This window comes from Saccopteryx leptura, chromosome 6 (assembly GCF_036850995.1).
Source record: "Saccopteryx leptura isolate mSacLep1 chromosome 6, mSacLep1_pri_phased_curated, whole genome shotgun sequence".
In the NCBI taxonomy this organism is placed as follows: domain Eukaryota; kingdom Metazoa; phylum Chordata; class Mammalia; order Chiroptera; family Emballonuridae; genus Saccopteryx; species Saccopteryx leptura.
Window position 1 is genome coordinate 192,808,329 of NC_089508.1, and position 16,621 is coordinate 192,824,949.

General features: G+C 56.5%; 1 protein-coding gene and 2 long non-coding RNA genes across 3 annotated transcripts in view; 1 reads left to right on the forward strand and 2 right to left on the reverse strand.

Moving 5' to 3' along the window:
• Positions 1-7,087: 7,087 nt before the first annotated feature.
• LOC136377554 (uncharacterized) lies at positions 7,088-9,011 on the reverse strand. Its single transcript, XR_010746324.1, has 2 exons — positions 8,968-9,011; positions 7,088-8,867 (listed from the first exon to the last, which is right to left on the reverse strand). It is a non-coding gene; the product is annotated as an uncharacterized lncRNA (long non-coding RNA).
• On the forward strand, positions 8,925-10,685 carry LOC136377553 (uncharacterized). Its single transcript, XR_010746323.1, has 2 exons — positions 8,925-9,010; positions 9,093-10,685. It is a non-coding gene; the product is annotated as an uncharacterized lncRNA (long non-coding RNA).
• WIPI2 (WD repeat domain, phosphoinositide interacting 2) overlaps positions 10,397-16,621 on the reverse strand; it is a 31,593-nt gene continuing 25,368 nt past the window's right edge. Inside the window, exons 9-12 of the mRNA XM_066344475.1 lie at positions 15,476-15,640; positions 14,634-14,741; positions 11,899-12,029; positions 10,397-11,037 (exon numbers count right to left, since the gene is read on the reverse strand). Coding sequence (XP_066200572.1) covers positions 10,925-11,037; positions 11,899-12,029; positions 14,634-14,741; positions 15,476-15,640 — 517 coding nt within the window. The 3' untranslated portion in view covers positions 10,397-10,924. The remainder of the gene's footprint in view (positions 11,038-11,898; positions 12,030-14,633; positions 14,742-15,475; positions 15,641-16,621) is intronic.

Below are 16,621 nucleotides of genomic sequence, written 5' to 3' on the forward strand. Positions count from 1 at the left end.
CACGACAGTGTCTAGAATATTCTTCAGAGGGAAGGAGAGAGATGGAAGTTTAGGGGGAAAGAAAGGATTCTAAGAGTTAAGTGGGAAACAGGCCTTTGAGTCTATTCTGGTCCCTTTGATCCTTATCAGAATTGTCAACTCCATGACAACGGGATGAGCCTTTGAAGCCGGGAGTGATTTTTGCAGGCAACAGGCTTATATTTGTATCACTGAGCCCTCCCCCAAGATTGCGTTCTCAAGGGTTGCGGTTGGCATGAAAGGGTCTCTGTAGGGGCCAGTGTTGCCTCCAGGGGTGGGGACCCTCTGCCCGGGCACTGACCAAGGGGCTGCCTGGATTCTGCTCTGTGACTTCACTCCCTGCTGCTGGGTGCTGCCTCCCTCTGGCTCCCACCCTCTTCCTCTCGGGTGCAGCCGTGTGTCCTTTGCCTCTTCAAGGACACTGACAAGCAAATTGGAGCTTTGTAGTAGATGGCGTCATCCATTTGCTCGGCCTGGTTTCACTCGACACAGCAACCCTCAGCTTGCAAGGCCACCCACCGCGACACTGACATTCACAGCCACACACACAGAATACATATGCACACTCAGGTGCCCCCCCACACACCCAGACACACACAAAAGCGTGACCTGCACACGCCTGTCAGTGGTGGATGGGGTGACAGTTAACCAGTGTTCTAATTTGCCACGAAGGCAAAGCCTTGTCCACGTCATGATGCTCAAGTTGGAACGTGAGGTCACCGAGCAGTGACAGGTCCAACCGGGTCCTGGTGCGTCAGCAGGAGGAGCCATTGTCCCTGACCAGGCTTTGCTGGCTGAGCTCCCCGGGAGGGCGGGGCGCCCTGCACTGGGCCCCAGCTCCGGCGTGGTGTGGTGTGGCGGTCGGAGGATGCTGCAGATGCCCTGCGGTGAGCGGGTCCGGTGCCCACCGCACGACACCCACGCCCAGTTCTGGCTGTCTCCCGCTGCCCCAAGCGCTGGGCTCCACGCAAAGTCCTCATTTTCTGGAAGCATTCGGACACCTCGTCCAAACTGCCTTCAGTTCCTGCCAAACTGGCCGTGGTGTAAAGGGCAGGAGTGGCCGCCCTGGCCTTGCGTAACTTCCATGTGTCCCCTCAACACTCACACTTCCCCGTTTCATGGAACTTCCTCCTCTTCGTTGTGGGAAAGGTCGATTTTACAAGAACGGAACCACGAACACCTCATCGACCCTTCACCTGGACGGTTCTCTCAGGTAGCCCCGAGTTTTATTCTTAGGCGCACATCATGTTCAGTCATCCCAAAGAAGCCATTGTCACTGTTTCCATAGTCCGTACACTATCTTCCTGTTCACTGACAGGCTTATCAATGTCTTGACTCAGCATTGCTCTTTTTTTAAAAAAAAACAACAGGATAGTCTTTCTTTTTATTCTTGTTTCTTTGATATCCTGGAAAACTTCATCATCACTCACACATCCAACAAGCATTCCCTGGGCAGCCCCCGTCATGACAGTCCTATTCATTGAGTTAATTTTGTCTTGGCTACTGTTGTGCGAGACGTCCTGTTCCTACCACCGTGCCCCCCCCCCCCCCTTGCTGTTATCTAAGCGGTGCTGGTAGGCAGACACTACGGAGGTGTGGGTGTTCCTTGCATAACCAGACACCGGACTGAGCCTTCTTATTGGTCCTAGCACAGTCCCATGCGTTTCCTTGGGTTTTCCAGGTAGACAGTCATATTATTTGCAGATAATGATCATCCCGTCTCCTCCTTTCTGGTGTGTGTGTGTATATATGTGTGTGTGTGTGTATATGTATGTATGTTTTTTGGTTTTTTAAAAATTGTGGTGAAGATACACAACATCCAATTCCCTGTTGTAACCATTTTCTAGCGTGCGGTTCGGTGGTGTTAACTAGATTCACTGTGACATGTTACCGTCACAGAACTACCGACTTCCAGAATATCTCCATCATTCTGAATAGAAACTGTCCCAGTTGCACAATCACTCCCACTCCCTCCTCCCCCTCCCTGGCACCGACCCCAGGCCCCTGGACGCAGCCAGGGACTCTTCTTCCGGGCTGGCAGCCAGGGCTGCCCTGTCCCCGTCCACGGGGCAGCTACTCAGTGATTCCCATTTGGAGCCGTCTCTTCATCTCATGGTCAAGGTCCAGCCCCACGCCGGGGTCCACAGCCCAACCTCACGGTTTTGCCTGAGTTTTCCACACCCGAGAATGTCTCCATTTCTTTCCAGTCCAGTTAGGCACCTGCATGTTTAGCCGGGGGCCCTGTGTCCACCAGGTCCACCCCTGTTGCTAAGACTTTCCACGTTGGCCCACCCCACAGCCCACACGCCGCCCAGGGTGGTCTTTCCAACCTCCCCGGATGAAAGCCGAGGCTCTGGGGTGCCTCTTGTAGGGAATATTGTATCAATTCACTGACCAGTTCAAACATCAATCAGGCAAACAGGACATGAGGGGTGAAATTGAATTTTAAATGACAGCTGGGTAATTGCATCTTCTTTTTAAGATGGCCTGGTTTTTATTTTTATTTTTTTTTATTTTTCTGAAGCTGGAAACAGGGAGAGACAGTCAGACAGACTCCCGCATGCGCCCGACCGGGATCCACCCGGCACGCCCACCAGGGGCGATGCTCTGCCCACCAGGGGGCGATGCTCTGCCCATCCTGGGTGTCGCCTTGTTGCAACCAGAGCCACTCTAGCGCCTGAGGCAGAGGCCACAGAGCCATCCCCAGCGCCCGGGCCATCTTTGCTCCAATGGAGCCTTGGCTGCGGGAGGGAAAGAGAGAGACAGAGAGGAAAGCGCGGCAGAGGGGTGGAGAAGCAAATGGGCGCTTCTCCTGTGTGCCCTGGCCGGGAATCGAACCCAGGTCCTCCGCACGCTAGGCCGACGCTCTACCGCTGAGCCAACCGGCCAGGGCTGTTTTTTTTTTTTTAACCAGGTTTTACTTTAGACACTTTGGAGCATGTGTTGCTACTGCAAACCTTGGTTCAGAGCTCTTTCGCAGCCGAGCTCTCCCCCAGCTTTTGCAAATATAAGTCCCCCAGAAGGCAGCCCTCACACGACTGCACCGCAAGGGACAGAGATGGCACACGTCCCAGTCGGAGTTCTAGGTTTCTCCGCCCTGGGGGAGAAACCCAGGGGGGCCGGGCCGGCACAAGGACATAGGGTGTTGTGGAGTGCTGTTTCTTGGTTTCTAAAATGAGTGGACTCAAGATGTCCAGCGTAACAGGGCTGGGAAGATACAACTCCACGAAACCCACGGGCTGCAAGCAGGAAGTGGCAGTTGGCACAACCAGGGGTCGTCTCCAAAGATGGCAGTGGTCACCCACCTCCCCTCCTGCAGGCACCTGCTGCTCCCCATTCACAGGTGAAGTCCCTTTCCCTCCCTGCCACCTGCCCTGACCTTCTGACCTCTCCCGGCCGTGTAAACAAGGTCAAGGTGACCATGTGCCAGCTCCTTCTTTTGCAAAGAGAACTGGCAGCTTCCACTTTTACTCTTTGGAAGCAGGCAGCCATGGCAGACATCTGACTGCCCAGTGGCCACCATGCTGGGAGGAAGCCCAAGCAGCCGTATGGGCGGGCGGTGCCTGGTCAAACTCGTAGCCGCTCCAGTGACTTGGGTAGCTGTAGCCACCACGGCCCCATCGTGGCCACAGCAGGGCAGCACCCAGGCCCTGGCATGCTTTGCTCCAGGGCACCAGGCCACCAGGCACCACACAGCAGGAGGGCTCTCCTCCTCCTCCTCCATCGGAAAGTGTCGGGGTTCTGCCCGGGGGTCTGCTGCTGACTCCGCAGGTGACATGGCCCTGTTCAGCACGGCTCTGGGGCAACCCTCCACACGGGACCAAACCCAAGCTCACCCCTGCTGTCTAAGAACACCATGGAGATAGAATTCACACACCACACAGTCCTCTCGCAACAGGACCACATTCCGGGGTCTTTAGCATAGACAGACACCTGCCACCATCACCACAGGTGACTCCAGAGCACTTCTATCATCTCATAAAGAACCCCGGTGCCCCCTAGCTAAGACGCCCCCGCCCCGGGAACCACTAAGGGGCCCCTGGGAGCTGTCCTGAAACTCCTCCTCAGGAGCGACCTAGCCCTGCTAACCTTCCCTGGCTCCTTTTTGGCATTCACCTCCCTGAGCTTAGCAAGGCTCTGCTGTGCGTCCTGCAGGGGTGTTATTTGCAGGAGAAACGGGACACAGGATGCTCTATGGGAAGCAGGGTCCTGGGACACCTGCAGCGACCTTTCTGGTCTGTACTTTTTTTTCTTTTTTTTTTTTACAGAGTCAGAGAGAGGGATAGATAGGGACAAACAGGAATGGAGAGAGATGAGAAGCATCAATCATCAGTTTTTCATTGCGACACCTTAGTTGTTCACTGATTGCTTTCTCATATGTGCCTTGACCGGGGGCCTTCAGCAGACCGAGTAACCCCTTGCTCGAGCCAGCGACCTTGGGTCCAAGCTGATGAGCTTTGCTCAAACCAGATGAGCCCGTGCTCAAGCTCGCAACCTTGGGGTCTCGAACCTGGGTCCTCCGCATCCCAGTCCGACGCTCTATCCAATGCACCACCGCCTGGTCAGGCTGCTTATGTCTTGGGAATACATTTCATGCTCAAGGCAACAGCAGCCCTTGGGGGGACTCCGGAGTGGAGGGACGCAGTGGACATGCGGCAGGGGTGGTTGGAAGTGGGAATCCCATGGGGACAGCACAGCCAACACGGCCCTTAAAACAATCCACGAGCCCTGACATTACTAAGGGACCTCGCTGACTCAGGGACACTCACCACGTGATGGAGGAAGCTGTCCACTCTGCACAACAGGGAGAGATATCCGAGTTCAAAGCCAGCGAGCTGAAGACGTGTTCGTGTCCCTCACCGCCCTGCCCGTCTCCTGACAGACGGGATGTGAAGGAAGGTCCCCCAGGGAAGCGCCCTCAGTGGGGACCGGCCCCGAGCAGCAGTCCTTGTACTGCCTCCATACCGCCTGCCCTCTGCTCAGAGGACACGACCTCCGAACTCCCTGTCTTTCAGGACCTCGCCAGTAACAATGCCAACACGCCCGGCATTTCTCCCAGGAGGCCACGGGATGAGCAAGGCCAGGCCCACGGAACGCCGGTGGCCAGCGGCACGCCCACGAACGGGGCGCGAGAGCCACCCTGCAGCCACCGCAGCACCCACCCCGTCACTGCAGGGACAGCACTGACAAGGGCAGGCGGGGAGAAACTTCTGAAAGCTTCTCCTCAAAACTGGCTTCACTTTACTGAGGGGCTTACTTTAGGGTCCGCTCCCTGCAGGGCATTCCACCCCAAGGGCATCGTTTCAAAAGATGGTGATTCTGTAATCCTCTCTCCTTAATATGCACTGTCTCACCTGCCAAGTTCTTCAGCCCCACGAGATCAGCATGTGCCCCCGAGCCGGGTCCCCACCTCATGGGGGGACTTTGGTCTGAACTCTCCCGTGTCCCCGGCTCTGGGGAGACCAGGCGCCGACGAGATTGGGGAAGGGCCTCCCCCAGGGAGACCAGGGCTGCAAGAACCACACCGCTCTTCACTCTCCTGAGAGAGAAACGCTGGGCTGTCCTAAAGAAACTCAAGGACAGCGTCATATTAACCCAATTAAAAAGAAATACAATAGGAGAAAAGCACAAATGCTCTCTAGAAAACAGGAACACCAGCACATGGATAGATTGACGGAGTCTCGTGGACTTCCTCGAAGAATTCAAGGTGCAGTGTCTCAAGTGGGACCGTGGCCATGAGACACCTGTCACAGGCAGGGCCCCGCCCCTCCGCGCCGGCAGCCAATGTGGAGGGGCGGGGCCTCCACAGGAGGAGACCATAAGACCAACGTTTCTCAGCCTCTGATCTGAAGAAACACATGCTCCGACCTCGGGGGAAATTGTGACTGAGCAGTTCCACGTAGGAAGGACGTGCTTCTAGAGGAAGCCACCATGCCAGCACTGCCGTCGGGGTGACAGCAGGTGCCGGCAGAGCGGGAACCACGGTCTCCCCGTGGCCAGCCCGTCGCCCGAGTGGGCCGGCCCTTTGTCCGCCGACACCAGGAGCACCCCTCCCCTGCCTTCTCCCAGCCGTCCTGCGGGGGTCAGATTTTATTGTCTTTCAGACCTGGCCGTGAATTCTAGTAGGAAGAGGCAGGTCATCTATTCCACAAAGGACAAGAACAGACCCTGGACAAAAGCCTTGATAAGACCTCAGCCGGGCCGCGGGATTCTGATGTTTTGCCATAGCATCCCAGGCGGAATCCCACTGCATTAAATAACCGTACAAGCGAGCCGCATAGCCTGTGAGGAGGCAGTGAATATAAAAACAAACACAAAAACATCAGAAACCAACTCTCTCCCCCAATAAAACAGAACGCAGGTTTTGATTTCTTCACGTGGTTAGAAGACACTGCTGGAAGTGGGCTTCCTGGTCCATCGGTGTGAACACAGGCGGTGACCACACCCACCCGCGGCTTGGACACCCACATGTGCGTGTGCACACCGCTGACCCACGGACACACACCCCGAATAAAGACATGTAAATTTTTTTTTTTTTTTTGTATTTTTCTGAAGCTGGAAAAGGGGAGAGACAGTCAGACAGACTCCCGCATGTGCCCGACCGGATCCACCCGGCACGCCCACCAGGGGCGATGCTCTGCCCCTCCAGGGCGTCGCTCTGCCGCGACCAGAGCCACTCTAGCGCCTGGGGCAGAGGCCAAGGAGCCATCCCCAGCGCCCGGGCCATCTTTGCTCCAATGGAGCCTCCCCTGCGGGAGGGGAAGAGAGAGACAGAGAGGAAGGAGAGGGGGAGGGGTGGAGAAGCAGATGGGCACTTCTCCTGTGTGCCCTGGCCGGGAATCGAACCTGGGTCCCCCGCACGCCAGGCTGACGCTCTACCACTGAGCCAACCGGCCAGGGCCAAGACGTGTAAAATTTAATGACAACTCCGTAAAGAATGAAACAGTGCAGGGGCGAGGAATCAAAACAGTCCCCTTAAATGCTGAGCTTTAAAAAGATTTAATTTTTCCAAGTTAAAGACTCTGCGGGTCAGGTACCTGGAGAAGGGCCGGCCACACCTCAAAATCCATTCTTTTTTTTTTTTTTTTGTGCTTTGCAAAAATCCACAGAATGTAAAGGTACAACACGAGCCAAGAATTATGACCTGGGTAAGACCCGAAGAGACATTAGTGAAACTCGTCCGCTTGGCAATCATCTATTGTTACATGTTTTCAGGGAGAAGTAAGTTCCTCATGGGGGAGGGTTCTGTGTAAGGCGCTCCTCCCAAACAGAACGCCGGTGTCCACGGGCACGCGGCCTCACGCTGGCTCCGACGCTGCAGAGCCCAAACCGCGTGCGTGCGCCTGTCCGCCGAGAGCTGGGGGGTTAAGTACACTTGTAAGAGAATGCATTTGGGTTTTCGGCTGTGCTGGCGTCACAGTTCGTACAAGGGACCCTGTCACTCTCTGCATGCAAGAGAGACCCGGGCAGGAACAAACAGGGGAGAACCGGTGTGGCTCTGCTCATCGGCGCCACCAGCAGACCACGAGCGACGGCAGGAACGGGCCAGGAACACGCTTCCCGTCACTCACTGTCCGTTTCCTCGCTGTGACCTGAACACAGTCTTTTCTATCTGTGGCCGCCGGTCAGCCACGGGGAAGATGAGAAGGTCCTTTCTCTGCTGTCCTCCCCAGATGAACTGGCGAGCAGGGAGAGCAGGGACACTCCTTCTTGCCGGGGCTCTCGGGAGTCCTCGTGGGGCCAGGCTGCGCCGCTCAGGTGAGCCGGAAGGTAGGAGCTCATGTCCCATAGGCCGGAAGGAGTCTGCTCCGGGAAGAGGTGCCTGGATCTGGGCGGCCGCAGCCTGCCGGCCTCACCGGGCTGCTGGCCGGACTCGGCAAGCTTCCCCTGCACACCCCGGAGCTGTGGCTGTTCTCAGAACCCAGGAGTAGGAAAGGCAGGGCTGAAGGGGACACATACAACCTTGAACATGAATGACATTTGTCGTTCTTTCCCCTTTCCTGCCAGCTGTGTATCAGACAACCAGAAACGAATAAAAACCACTGGTGTCAGTGTCAGGTGCTGAGCAGGCGTCCACAGCCCACGTGGGGTGTCACCCATCACGGCGACCCTGGGGGATAAGATCGTTCTCACTGTCCCGTCCAGGACGCGGCAGTGATGGGGAGAATTCGGGTCCACTGGAGACCGATTCAGGTCCAGTTCAAATCTTGGTTCCCTTGTTGAGAAGTTACAAAAGGTTTGGTCCCAATTCACAGGAGTCCTTTGAGTAAGTTTTCTGGGTTTGGTTTCTTAAGCTCCCCCAAACCATCTTTTCCGAGATTTGGAAAATATGACATAATAAAAAAAATAAAGTTCATGTATGGTCTGGAGTTCAGCAGATCGGCACACGGATTCCGCGGGGGTCTGTCCAGGTGCCCAGCCTGTTCGCCGGGCAGCTTCCACTCCGGTGCGTGCCTTGAGCCTGGGGGGCCAGAGCGCAGAGGAGGAGGTACTCACGGCAGAGAAACGCAGAGAAACACGAGGGGGACAGTTCGCATGGTTAGTCGGCCAGCAGTGGACAGGCCCTTGGTTTTCCCTCCTGGGCACACGGGGCACCTCAGACGCAGCCACAAACGGTTTCCACGACAGAGGAGGAACACCGGGCAGGACCCACACACCTGCCTCCTGGCCACCCTGCCGGGCCCAGCGGGGAGCGCAGGTGGCCCTTCTTTCCTGACTGCCCACCTGAACATTGAAGCAACTGAGGCTGAAAGAAGAAAGAGAACCCCCACATGTTCTGACTGTCACGTCCAAAGGACCGAAGAAAACTCATGCCTCTGACCACGAGACGCCCAGCAAAGCCACCTCGACTCCCCCAGTCCTCACACATGGGATGTCACCAGCAGGCACCGGGGTCAGGACTGTCTCACATGCCTCTGACCACGAGACGCCCAGCAAAGTCACCTCGACTCCCCCAGTCCTCACACATGGGATGCCACCAGCAGGCACCGAGGTCAGGACTGTCCACAGGACACAGCAAAGTCACCTCGATTCCCCCAGTCCTCACACATGGGATGCCACCAGCAGGCACTGAGGTCAGGACTGTCTCACAGGACACAGGACAGGCAGGTCTCACTCTGGTTAACGGGACCCCCTTGCTTAGCCCCACCTTGTCACAGGCACCTCTGACACTGCTTTCCCATCGACACTCGCGCTGGACAGGTGTGCCACCGAAGGTCTAGGGGAGCCAGTGGGAAACATTCCAGGCTGGACACGGGACAACTGTCCTGACCGGGCCCTCTAGCTCCAGGGCAAAGGGCACCCTCGCTCAGGGCTCTGCAGACACTCATCCTGCCAGGTGTGTCACTGTGACCACATCGTCAGGGAGGCAGGGAAGACCTGCCAGCGACCTGAGAGCATGTCCCACCTTCACCCGACACGGCGCCTCACGTGGCTGCCAGCCCGTGTTCCCAGAGGGCTGTGCTGCAGCTAGCACTCGCTCGGGGCACCGCTCACATTTAGGCTTCTACCTCAGAGCCACCACTGGACACGCAGCCTGAGGCGCACGGACTGACCTGGGGCTGAATCAGGCACTTGCAGCTGGCAGTCGGCTCAGCCAAGCCCCCTTTCTTTCTCTCTGATGAGCCACTCCCTGCCACACCCAGAGACACGCCCTGAGGCACACAGCTCTGAGCCTCCTCTGCCCAGAGACCCAACAGCGAAAAGGGAGGACAAAGCAACAAAGCAACACGGCTGCTTCCTACCCCTCCTCTCAGCAGCCACATTCCAAAGAATCCAGAAGACCTTGCCTGCCCCCAACGCCACTCCTCGTCCCTCGGGACCTGGCCTGCACGTCTCCTGGTTTGCAACGCAGAGCTGAGGCATCTGAGGTTTAAAATGATGTAAAAGGGACGGGGGACGCCGGGCGGGCTGGACTCTGACCACGACCTCTCTGCACTCCGCTGCACAATTTCGTAAGATCCAAATAGAAAAGGCACACGTACCGCCGTGAAGGAGGTGTTCACAGCCGGCTTTTCTTGCCACCACTCCCGACACGGGTGAGAGGAGCCCCAGGCAGACAGTGGGGCTCAAAGAGGACAACTCAGGACCACCACGCTTTAATTCTGTGCTACGTACAGACGCAGAAACAGCTAGAGGCTTCCCTAGGAAACAAACCAGGCACACACACCGCTACTCAGCAGGAAGATGAGAGCCAAGACCAGATGGTTTAATTATACAGAGACCACTTCCCTGTGCCCTGGAACTCCTAGGCATTCCTTCAAGTTCACCTGCTGTCAGAAAGAAAGGTCTCCAGTAACAGAAAGAACTTCTCTGTCACTATCCACACGGGAAACAAGACCAGAAACAGAAGTCCACCATAAAAGAAATCCCAGAAGAGTCCAATTTGGAAAGAATTTAATTAGCAAAATAAAGCAAAGACATGGCCCATGGGGGCTCTGGGAGGCCCCTTCCCCAAGGCCGCTGCCCACCCCAGCCCTGGGGCCTTGGACCTGTCCGAGCAGAACCAGCCTCTACACACAGACCCGCTCTGCACGTGTGCCTCACGGGTACGGGCTGTAACAACCGCACGACCGCGGTTAGGAAGTGGCTACTAGCTGTCCTACGCTGGCTTGGCACATTAATGCATGCAAAGCAAGGAGATTTCAAGGGCTTCACCAAACAGTTAATTTTGGCAAAAAGAGAAACAAACAAAAAGCTAAAATTCATATAGCAGGATGAAGAGCCACTGAAGTGAAAACCATGTATTTCTCAACAGTAGCGAACGAGACTACAGCTACAATCTTGTTTTTTCTGTTTAAGTCTGCCATCCTCTCCCTCAACTCAGGTCAAAGTTCATAGCAGCATAACACCAAGTCCTCTGCCAGCCCGTGTTCTCTGCCGTGGGGTCAGAGTTCACAGGTCGGGTTCAGTCCGTCCGGAGAATCATGGGAGGATGCTCGCTGTCCTCCTCCAGCCGCAGGGCGCTGGCCTCCTCCTCCAGGCAGGCGCCGCCCACCGCGCCCAGCTCGTCTGTGTAGGCTGCAAAGAGACAGAGCGGTCACCCAGGGGGCGGGGGCAGAGCCACGGGGGCATTTATAAATGGCAGCCCGCCCACACAGACTCAATTTTAACCTCTCCTCAGACTCATGAGCTTTCTGCAGCCTTAGGCAGCTCGAGATGAAGTCATTTACTTTCCAAAATTCATAACTTGCAGAAAAGATGGCTGCAGAGCCCACGAGGGCTTCCTGATGGACGGGCTGTCAGTGTCCCCGTGAGCAGAGAGAATGGAGCGCTCCTCTAACTGGTCACGTGAGATGCCCAGCCCTGTGGAGCAGACACCCAGGGCTCCCGGTAACTGAAAGGGCACTCGGCCTCAAAGGGGGTGCCAAGCAAGAGCCACCCCACACGGGAGCCGACTCCAGGGCCGCCTGGAGGCAAGCTCACTCTCTGGGGAAAGATGGCTCACGGGCGTGGAACAGTCAGGGCTGGACCGGCCACCTGTCTGTATGCTGACAGCTTCTGTGCAGCATACAGGGGTCCCAGGGGTCCCAGGCCGGCTCGCAGAACAAGCAGCCAGTGGGAGGCAGAGACCCAGGACAAACACTCGGCGGTGGTGGGTGCAGGGCTACATTCTAGTGGAGAGGCAGCGCGCCAGGAAGCAAACCTGCGCACTCAACTCGCCCAGCCGTCTCTCCTTTCCTCTAAAGAGGAAGAAAGTGAATTCAGCCTTCAAGCGCCCAGAAGAGCCCAGGCGACAAGAGCTGGCCTGTCTGAGGACCGTCTCTCCCTGCCCCGGTCAGTGGTGGCCGGAACACTGGTCAGGGTGAAAAGCACAGCGCACAGGAACCCCAGGGGAGGCCCCAGCACAACTGACCCTCCAGGTCTGTGTCACAGCCTTACCCAGTCTCGTCGGAGACGCAGGCGCGTGAGGACCTTTGGCCACCGCTGTGCTGTAGGTCTGAGTTACTAAGGGGCAGTCATGAGAGGCAGAGTCTAAGATCTCATTGGTTGTCTCCATACTGCCATCCAGCCTGGTCAAAGTGGAGAGAAACAAACGTGGTCAGGAGCGCAGTGGCCCAGAGGGCCAGACCTGCAGCGACAGCGGCACAGGCTACCAGCCAGCATTCCCGACACTACGGTGACTGGGCATCTAATCACTCGAACTTTTATAGGGAAAAGCTAATGAAAAAGAGTTATGCCTAGTGAGACCATCTTATTTCATCTTTGAGACTGACGATCACAAATAGAATCTGCTATAAAAAATACTCCCCACTTCCACCCCAATCATCAGAATAGTATAGTAGAGCATTGTTACCACTTTTGGTAAAAAAAAGCAAAAGCAGAAAATCAAACTGCACTACTTTCCAATGAACAAGTATCAACTCCTCTTTTCTGAGAAAATCTACGTCCCAGGGAGCAAGCAGGCTCCCACAGATGTGTCCTGCACTGTGGTGGACAGTGTGGTGGACAGTGTGGCTCCCACAGATGTGTCCTGCACTGTGGCGGACAGTGCGGTGGACAGTGTGGCTCCCACAGATGTGTCCTGCACTGTGACGGACAGTGTGGCTCCCACAGATGTGTCCTGCACTGTGGCGGACAGTGTGGCTCCCACAGATGTGTCCTGCACTGTGGCGGACAGTGTGGTGGACAGTGTGGCTCCCACAGATGTGTCCTGCACTGTGGTGGACAGTGTGGTGGACAGTGTGGCTCCCACAGATGTGTCCTGCACTGTGACGGACAGTGTGGCTCCCACAGATGTGTCCTGCACTGTGGCGGACAGTGTGGAGGACAGTGTGGCTCCCACAGATGTGTCCTGCACTGTGGTGGACAGTGTGGTGGACAGTGTGGCTCCCACAGATATGTCCTGCACTGTGGTGGACAGTGTGGTGGACAGTGTGGCTCCCACAGATGTGTCCTGCACTGTGGCGGACAGTGTGGTGGACAGTGTGGCTCCCACAGATGTGTCTTGCACTGTGGTGGACAGTGTGGCTCAAACAGATGTGTCCTGCACTGTGACGGACAGTGTGGCTCCCACAGATGTGTCCTGCACTGTGACGGACAGTGTGGCTCCCACAGATGTGTCCTGCACTGTGGTGGACAGTGTGGCTCCCACAGATGTGTCCTGCACTGTGGCGGACAGTGTGGTGGACAGTGTGGCTCCCACAGATGTGTCCTGCACTGTGGTGGACAGTGTGGTGGACAGTGTGGCTCCCACAGATGTGTCCTGCACTGTGACGGACAGTGTGGCTCCCACAGATGTGTCCTGCACTGTGGCGGACAGTGTGGAGGACAGTGTGGCTCCCACAGATGTGTCCTGCACTGTGGTGGACAGTGTGGTGGACAGTGTGGCTCCCACAGATATGTCCTGCACTGTGGTGGACAGTGTGGTGGACAGTGTGGCTCCCACAGATGTGTCCTGCACTGTGGCGGACAGTGTGGTGGACAGTGTGGCTCCCACAGATGTGTCTTGCACTGTGGTGGACAGTGTGGCTCAAACAGATGTGTCCTGCACTGTGACGGACAGTGTGGCTCCCACAGATGTGTCCTGCACTGTGACGGACAGTGTGGCTCCCACAGATGTGTCCTGCACTGTGGTGGACAGTGTGGCTCCCACAGATGTGTCCTGCACTGTGGCGGACAGTGTGGTGGACAGTGTGGCTCCCACAGATGTGTCCTGCACTGTGGTGGACAGTGTGGCTCCCACAGATGTGTCCTGCACTGTGACGGACAGTGTGGCTCAAACAGATGTGTCCTGCACTGTGACGGACAGTGTGGCTCCCACAGATGTGTCCTGCACTGTGACGGACAGTGTGGCTCCCACAGATGTGTCCTGCACTGTGGTGGACAGTGTGGTGGACAGTGTGGCTCCCACAGATGTGTCCTGCACTGTGGTGGACAGTGTGGTGGACAGTGTGGCTCCCACAGATGTGTCTTGCACTGTGGCGGACAGTGTGGCTCCCACAGATGTGTCTTGCACTGTGGCGGACAGTGTGGTGGACAGTGTGGCTCCCACAGATGTGTCCTGCACTGTGGCGGACAGTGTGGTGGACAGTGTGGCTCCCACAGATGTGTCCTGCACTGTGGCGGACAGTGTGGCTTCCACAGATGTGTCCTTCACTGTGGCGGACAGTGTGGTGGACAGTGTGGCTCCCACAGATGTGTCCTGCACTGTGGTGGACAGTGTGGCTCCCACAGATGTGTCCTGCACTGTGGCGGACAGTGTGGCTCCCACAGATGTGTCCTGCACTGTGGCGGACAGTGTGGCTCCCACAGATGTGTCCTGCACTGTGGTGGACAGTGTGGCTCAAACAGATGTGTCCTGCACTGTGGCGGACAGTGTGGAGGACAGTGTGGCGGACAGTGTGGAGGACAGTGTGGTGGACAGTGTGGCCACCCCTTTCTTGGGAAACGCTTGGCATGTCTGTACCCGATCTCTGGGGGGTGGGGGACGGCTAAACGCCCCCTCTGCCAACGAAGGGCAGGCGTAGCACCAGCCACTTCCTACCCATCTCTGCCCATGGTAGGGCTTGTCTGGCAAGGCGGGCTGCTGACCAGCACGGCCGCTGTCGCACGTGGAGGCGCCCCGTGGCAGAGACTGCCCAGAGAGCGCGAGCAGCCAGCAGAGGCCCACTTACTTGTGCTGCTTCATCAGGGTGCACTCACCCCCTTCCTGGGGGTCCAGGTTGTACATGTACAAGTACCCGTCGGAAGCTCCCACCAGCAATCGGGGAATCTTTTGAATTCTAGTGAGAATAAAAACAGCCACATTCTAGGACCACGACTTTCACACAGAGGCCTCATTAGCGGCCTCGCCGTCGGCATGGCCAGGGCAGGCCCCCTCCCCCCAAAAAGCAAGCACAGATTTCGTTTCGTGAACTTGATATACTGCGTGTGTATAGGAAGAGAGGTCACGCCCACCGTGCCACCTGTGGCCACATCAAGGCCAAGGGGGTTCTGAACGTGAATGAACCGACAGCCGCAGGAAAGCAGGTGGTCAAAGCCGGTCTCCTGGTTCCTCGGACAACTAAAAGTAGGCAACGTCATAAGACATTTCCAACAATGCCAGTTGGATAAAAAGGATGAAAAATAATGTTGACAAAATTCACAGTCCCAGAGAGGCCTGAGCACAGGATTGCACAGCGGCACCCAGACAGGGCAGTGAAGCCTGTGGGGACGTGCGTCCCGCAGCCACCGTGTCGGCCTGCAGCCCTGAAGTTAACACTGGCATCTCACACAGCTGTTCCATGAACTCTACAAACAGTCCACGGACACAGAGAGACCTCTGGGACAACACTGAGAAAGCAGTCACGTCTCACGACAACGAAGGGGCCCCTGTCCCTGCCCCTCATGTAAACCCTGACTGGACCACAGCTCTGAGTCTGCAGACATTCTCAGGCTGGAAGAACTGTAACAAGAACGGTAACAGGACCACACCAGTCACCGTTCGGGAGGGATGGAAGCTGCTTGCCCTACTCACGTGGCTAGGGCGCAGATGTTTTTGTGACCACAGAAAGGCAGGCGGACTGTAGCAAAGGCTCTGCCCTGGTTGAACATCTCTGTTACTTGGGAGGGCAAGTAGCTGGTGGAAGCCATGAGCACCTTCCCAAAGTACCCGGTCCAGGTGGTGGGCTCCTCCTGAGGCCTAGGAGAGAAAGCCCTCAGTCACGTGACTTCACTGAGTTCACTGAGCATGCCCACGTCCCACCCCCACACAGGCAAGGATCAGCCCCAGAACTTGAAAGACAGATTTCCCACACCTCAGGAAGACAGGGCACAGAAAGCCACGACCTCTGAGAGCCATGCCCTTCCCGAGGCGCTGCACTCGATTACGGCAACTCGCAGCAAACGTGGGCACAGACACGGCCCCATTTACAATCTATTCGGATCATTTTTTAAGTCCTGAATATTTTTTTTTTTTTTGTATTTTTCTGAAGCTGGAAACGGGGAGAGACAGTCAGACAGACTCCCGCATGCGCCCGACCGGGATCCACCCGGCACGCCCACCAGGGGGCGATGCTCTGCCCACCAGGGGGCGATGCTCTGCCCCTCCGGGGCGTTGCTCTGTTGCACCCAGAGCCACTCTAGCGCCTGGGGTAGAGGCCAAGGAGCCATCCCCAGCGCCCGGGCCATCTTTGCTCCAATGGAGCCTTGGCTGTGGGATGGGAAGAGAGAGACAGAGAGGAAAGAGAGGGGAAGGGGTGGAGAAGCAGATGGGCGCTTCTCCTGTGTGCCCTGGCCGGGAATCGAACCCGAGACTTCTGAACGCCAGGCTGACGCTCTACCACTGAGCCAACCGGCCAGGGCCAAGCCCTGAATATTTTTAACAGGAAGTCTCTAAACACCTTGTAAATACAAATTTCAAATTGTTATTTTCCCATAGCCTATTTTTGTTGTTCTTCTTGCACATATTTGTAAGGTCAAGACAGAGCATGCACTAAAGACGGGGATGCGTTTACACTGAGAGAACAGGTCGGCAGCACCTCGCTCACCATACACAGCCGTTACAGTAATACGCAGCTTAAAGCAACTGCTTTCAACATGATGCCCACCTTTGGGGAAACTGGGGACAAGTGCTCCCGCCACTGGGCAGTGGGCTCAGATGTGCTTCTGTGCATAGGGGCGT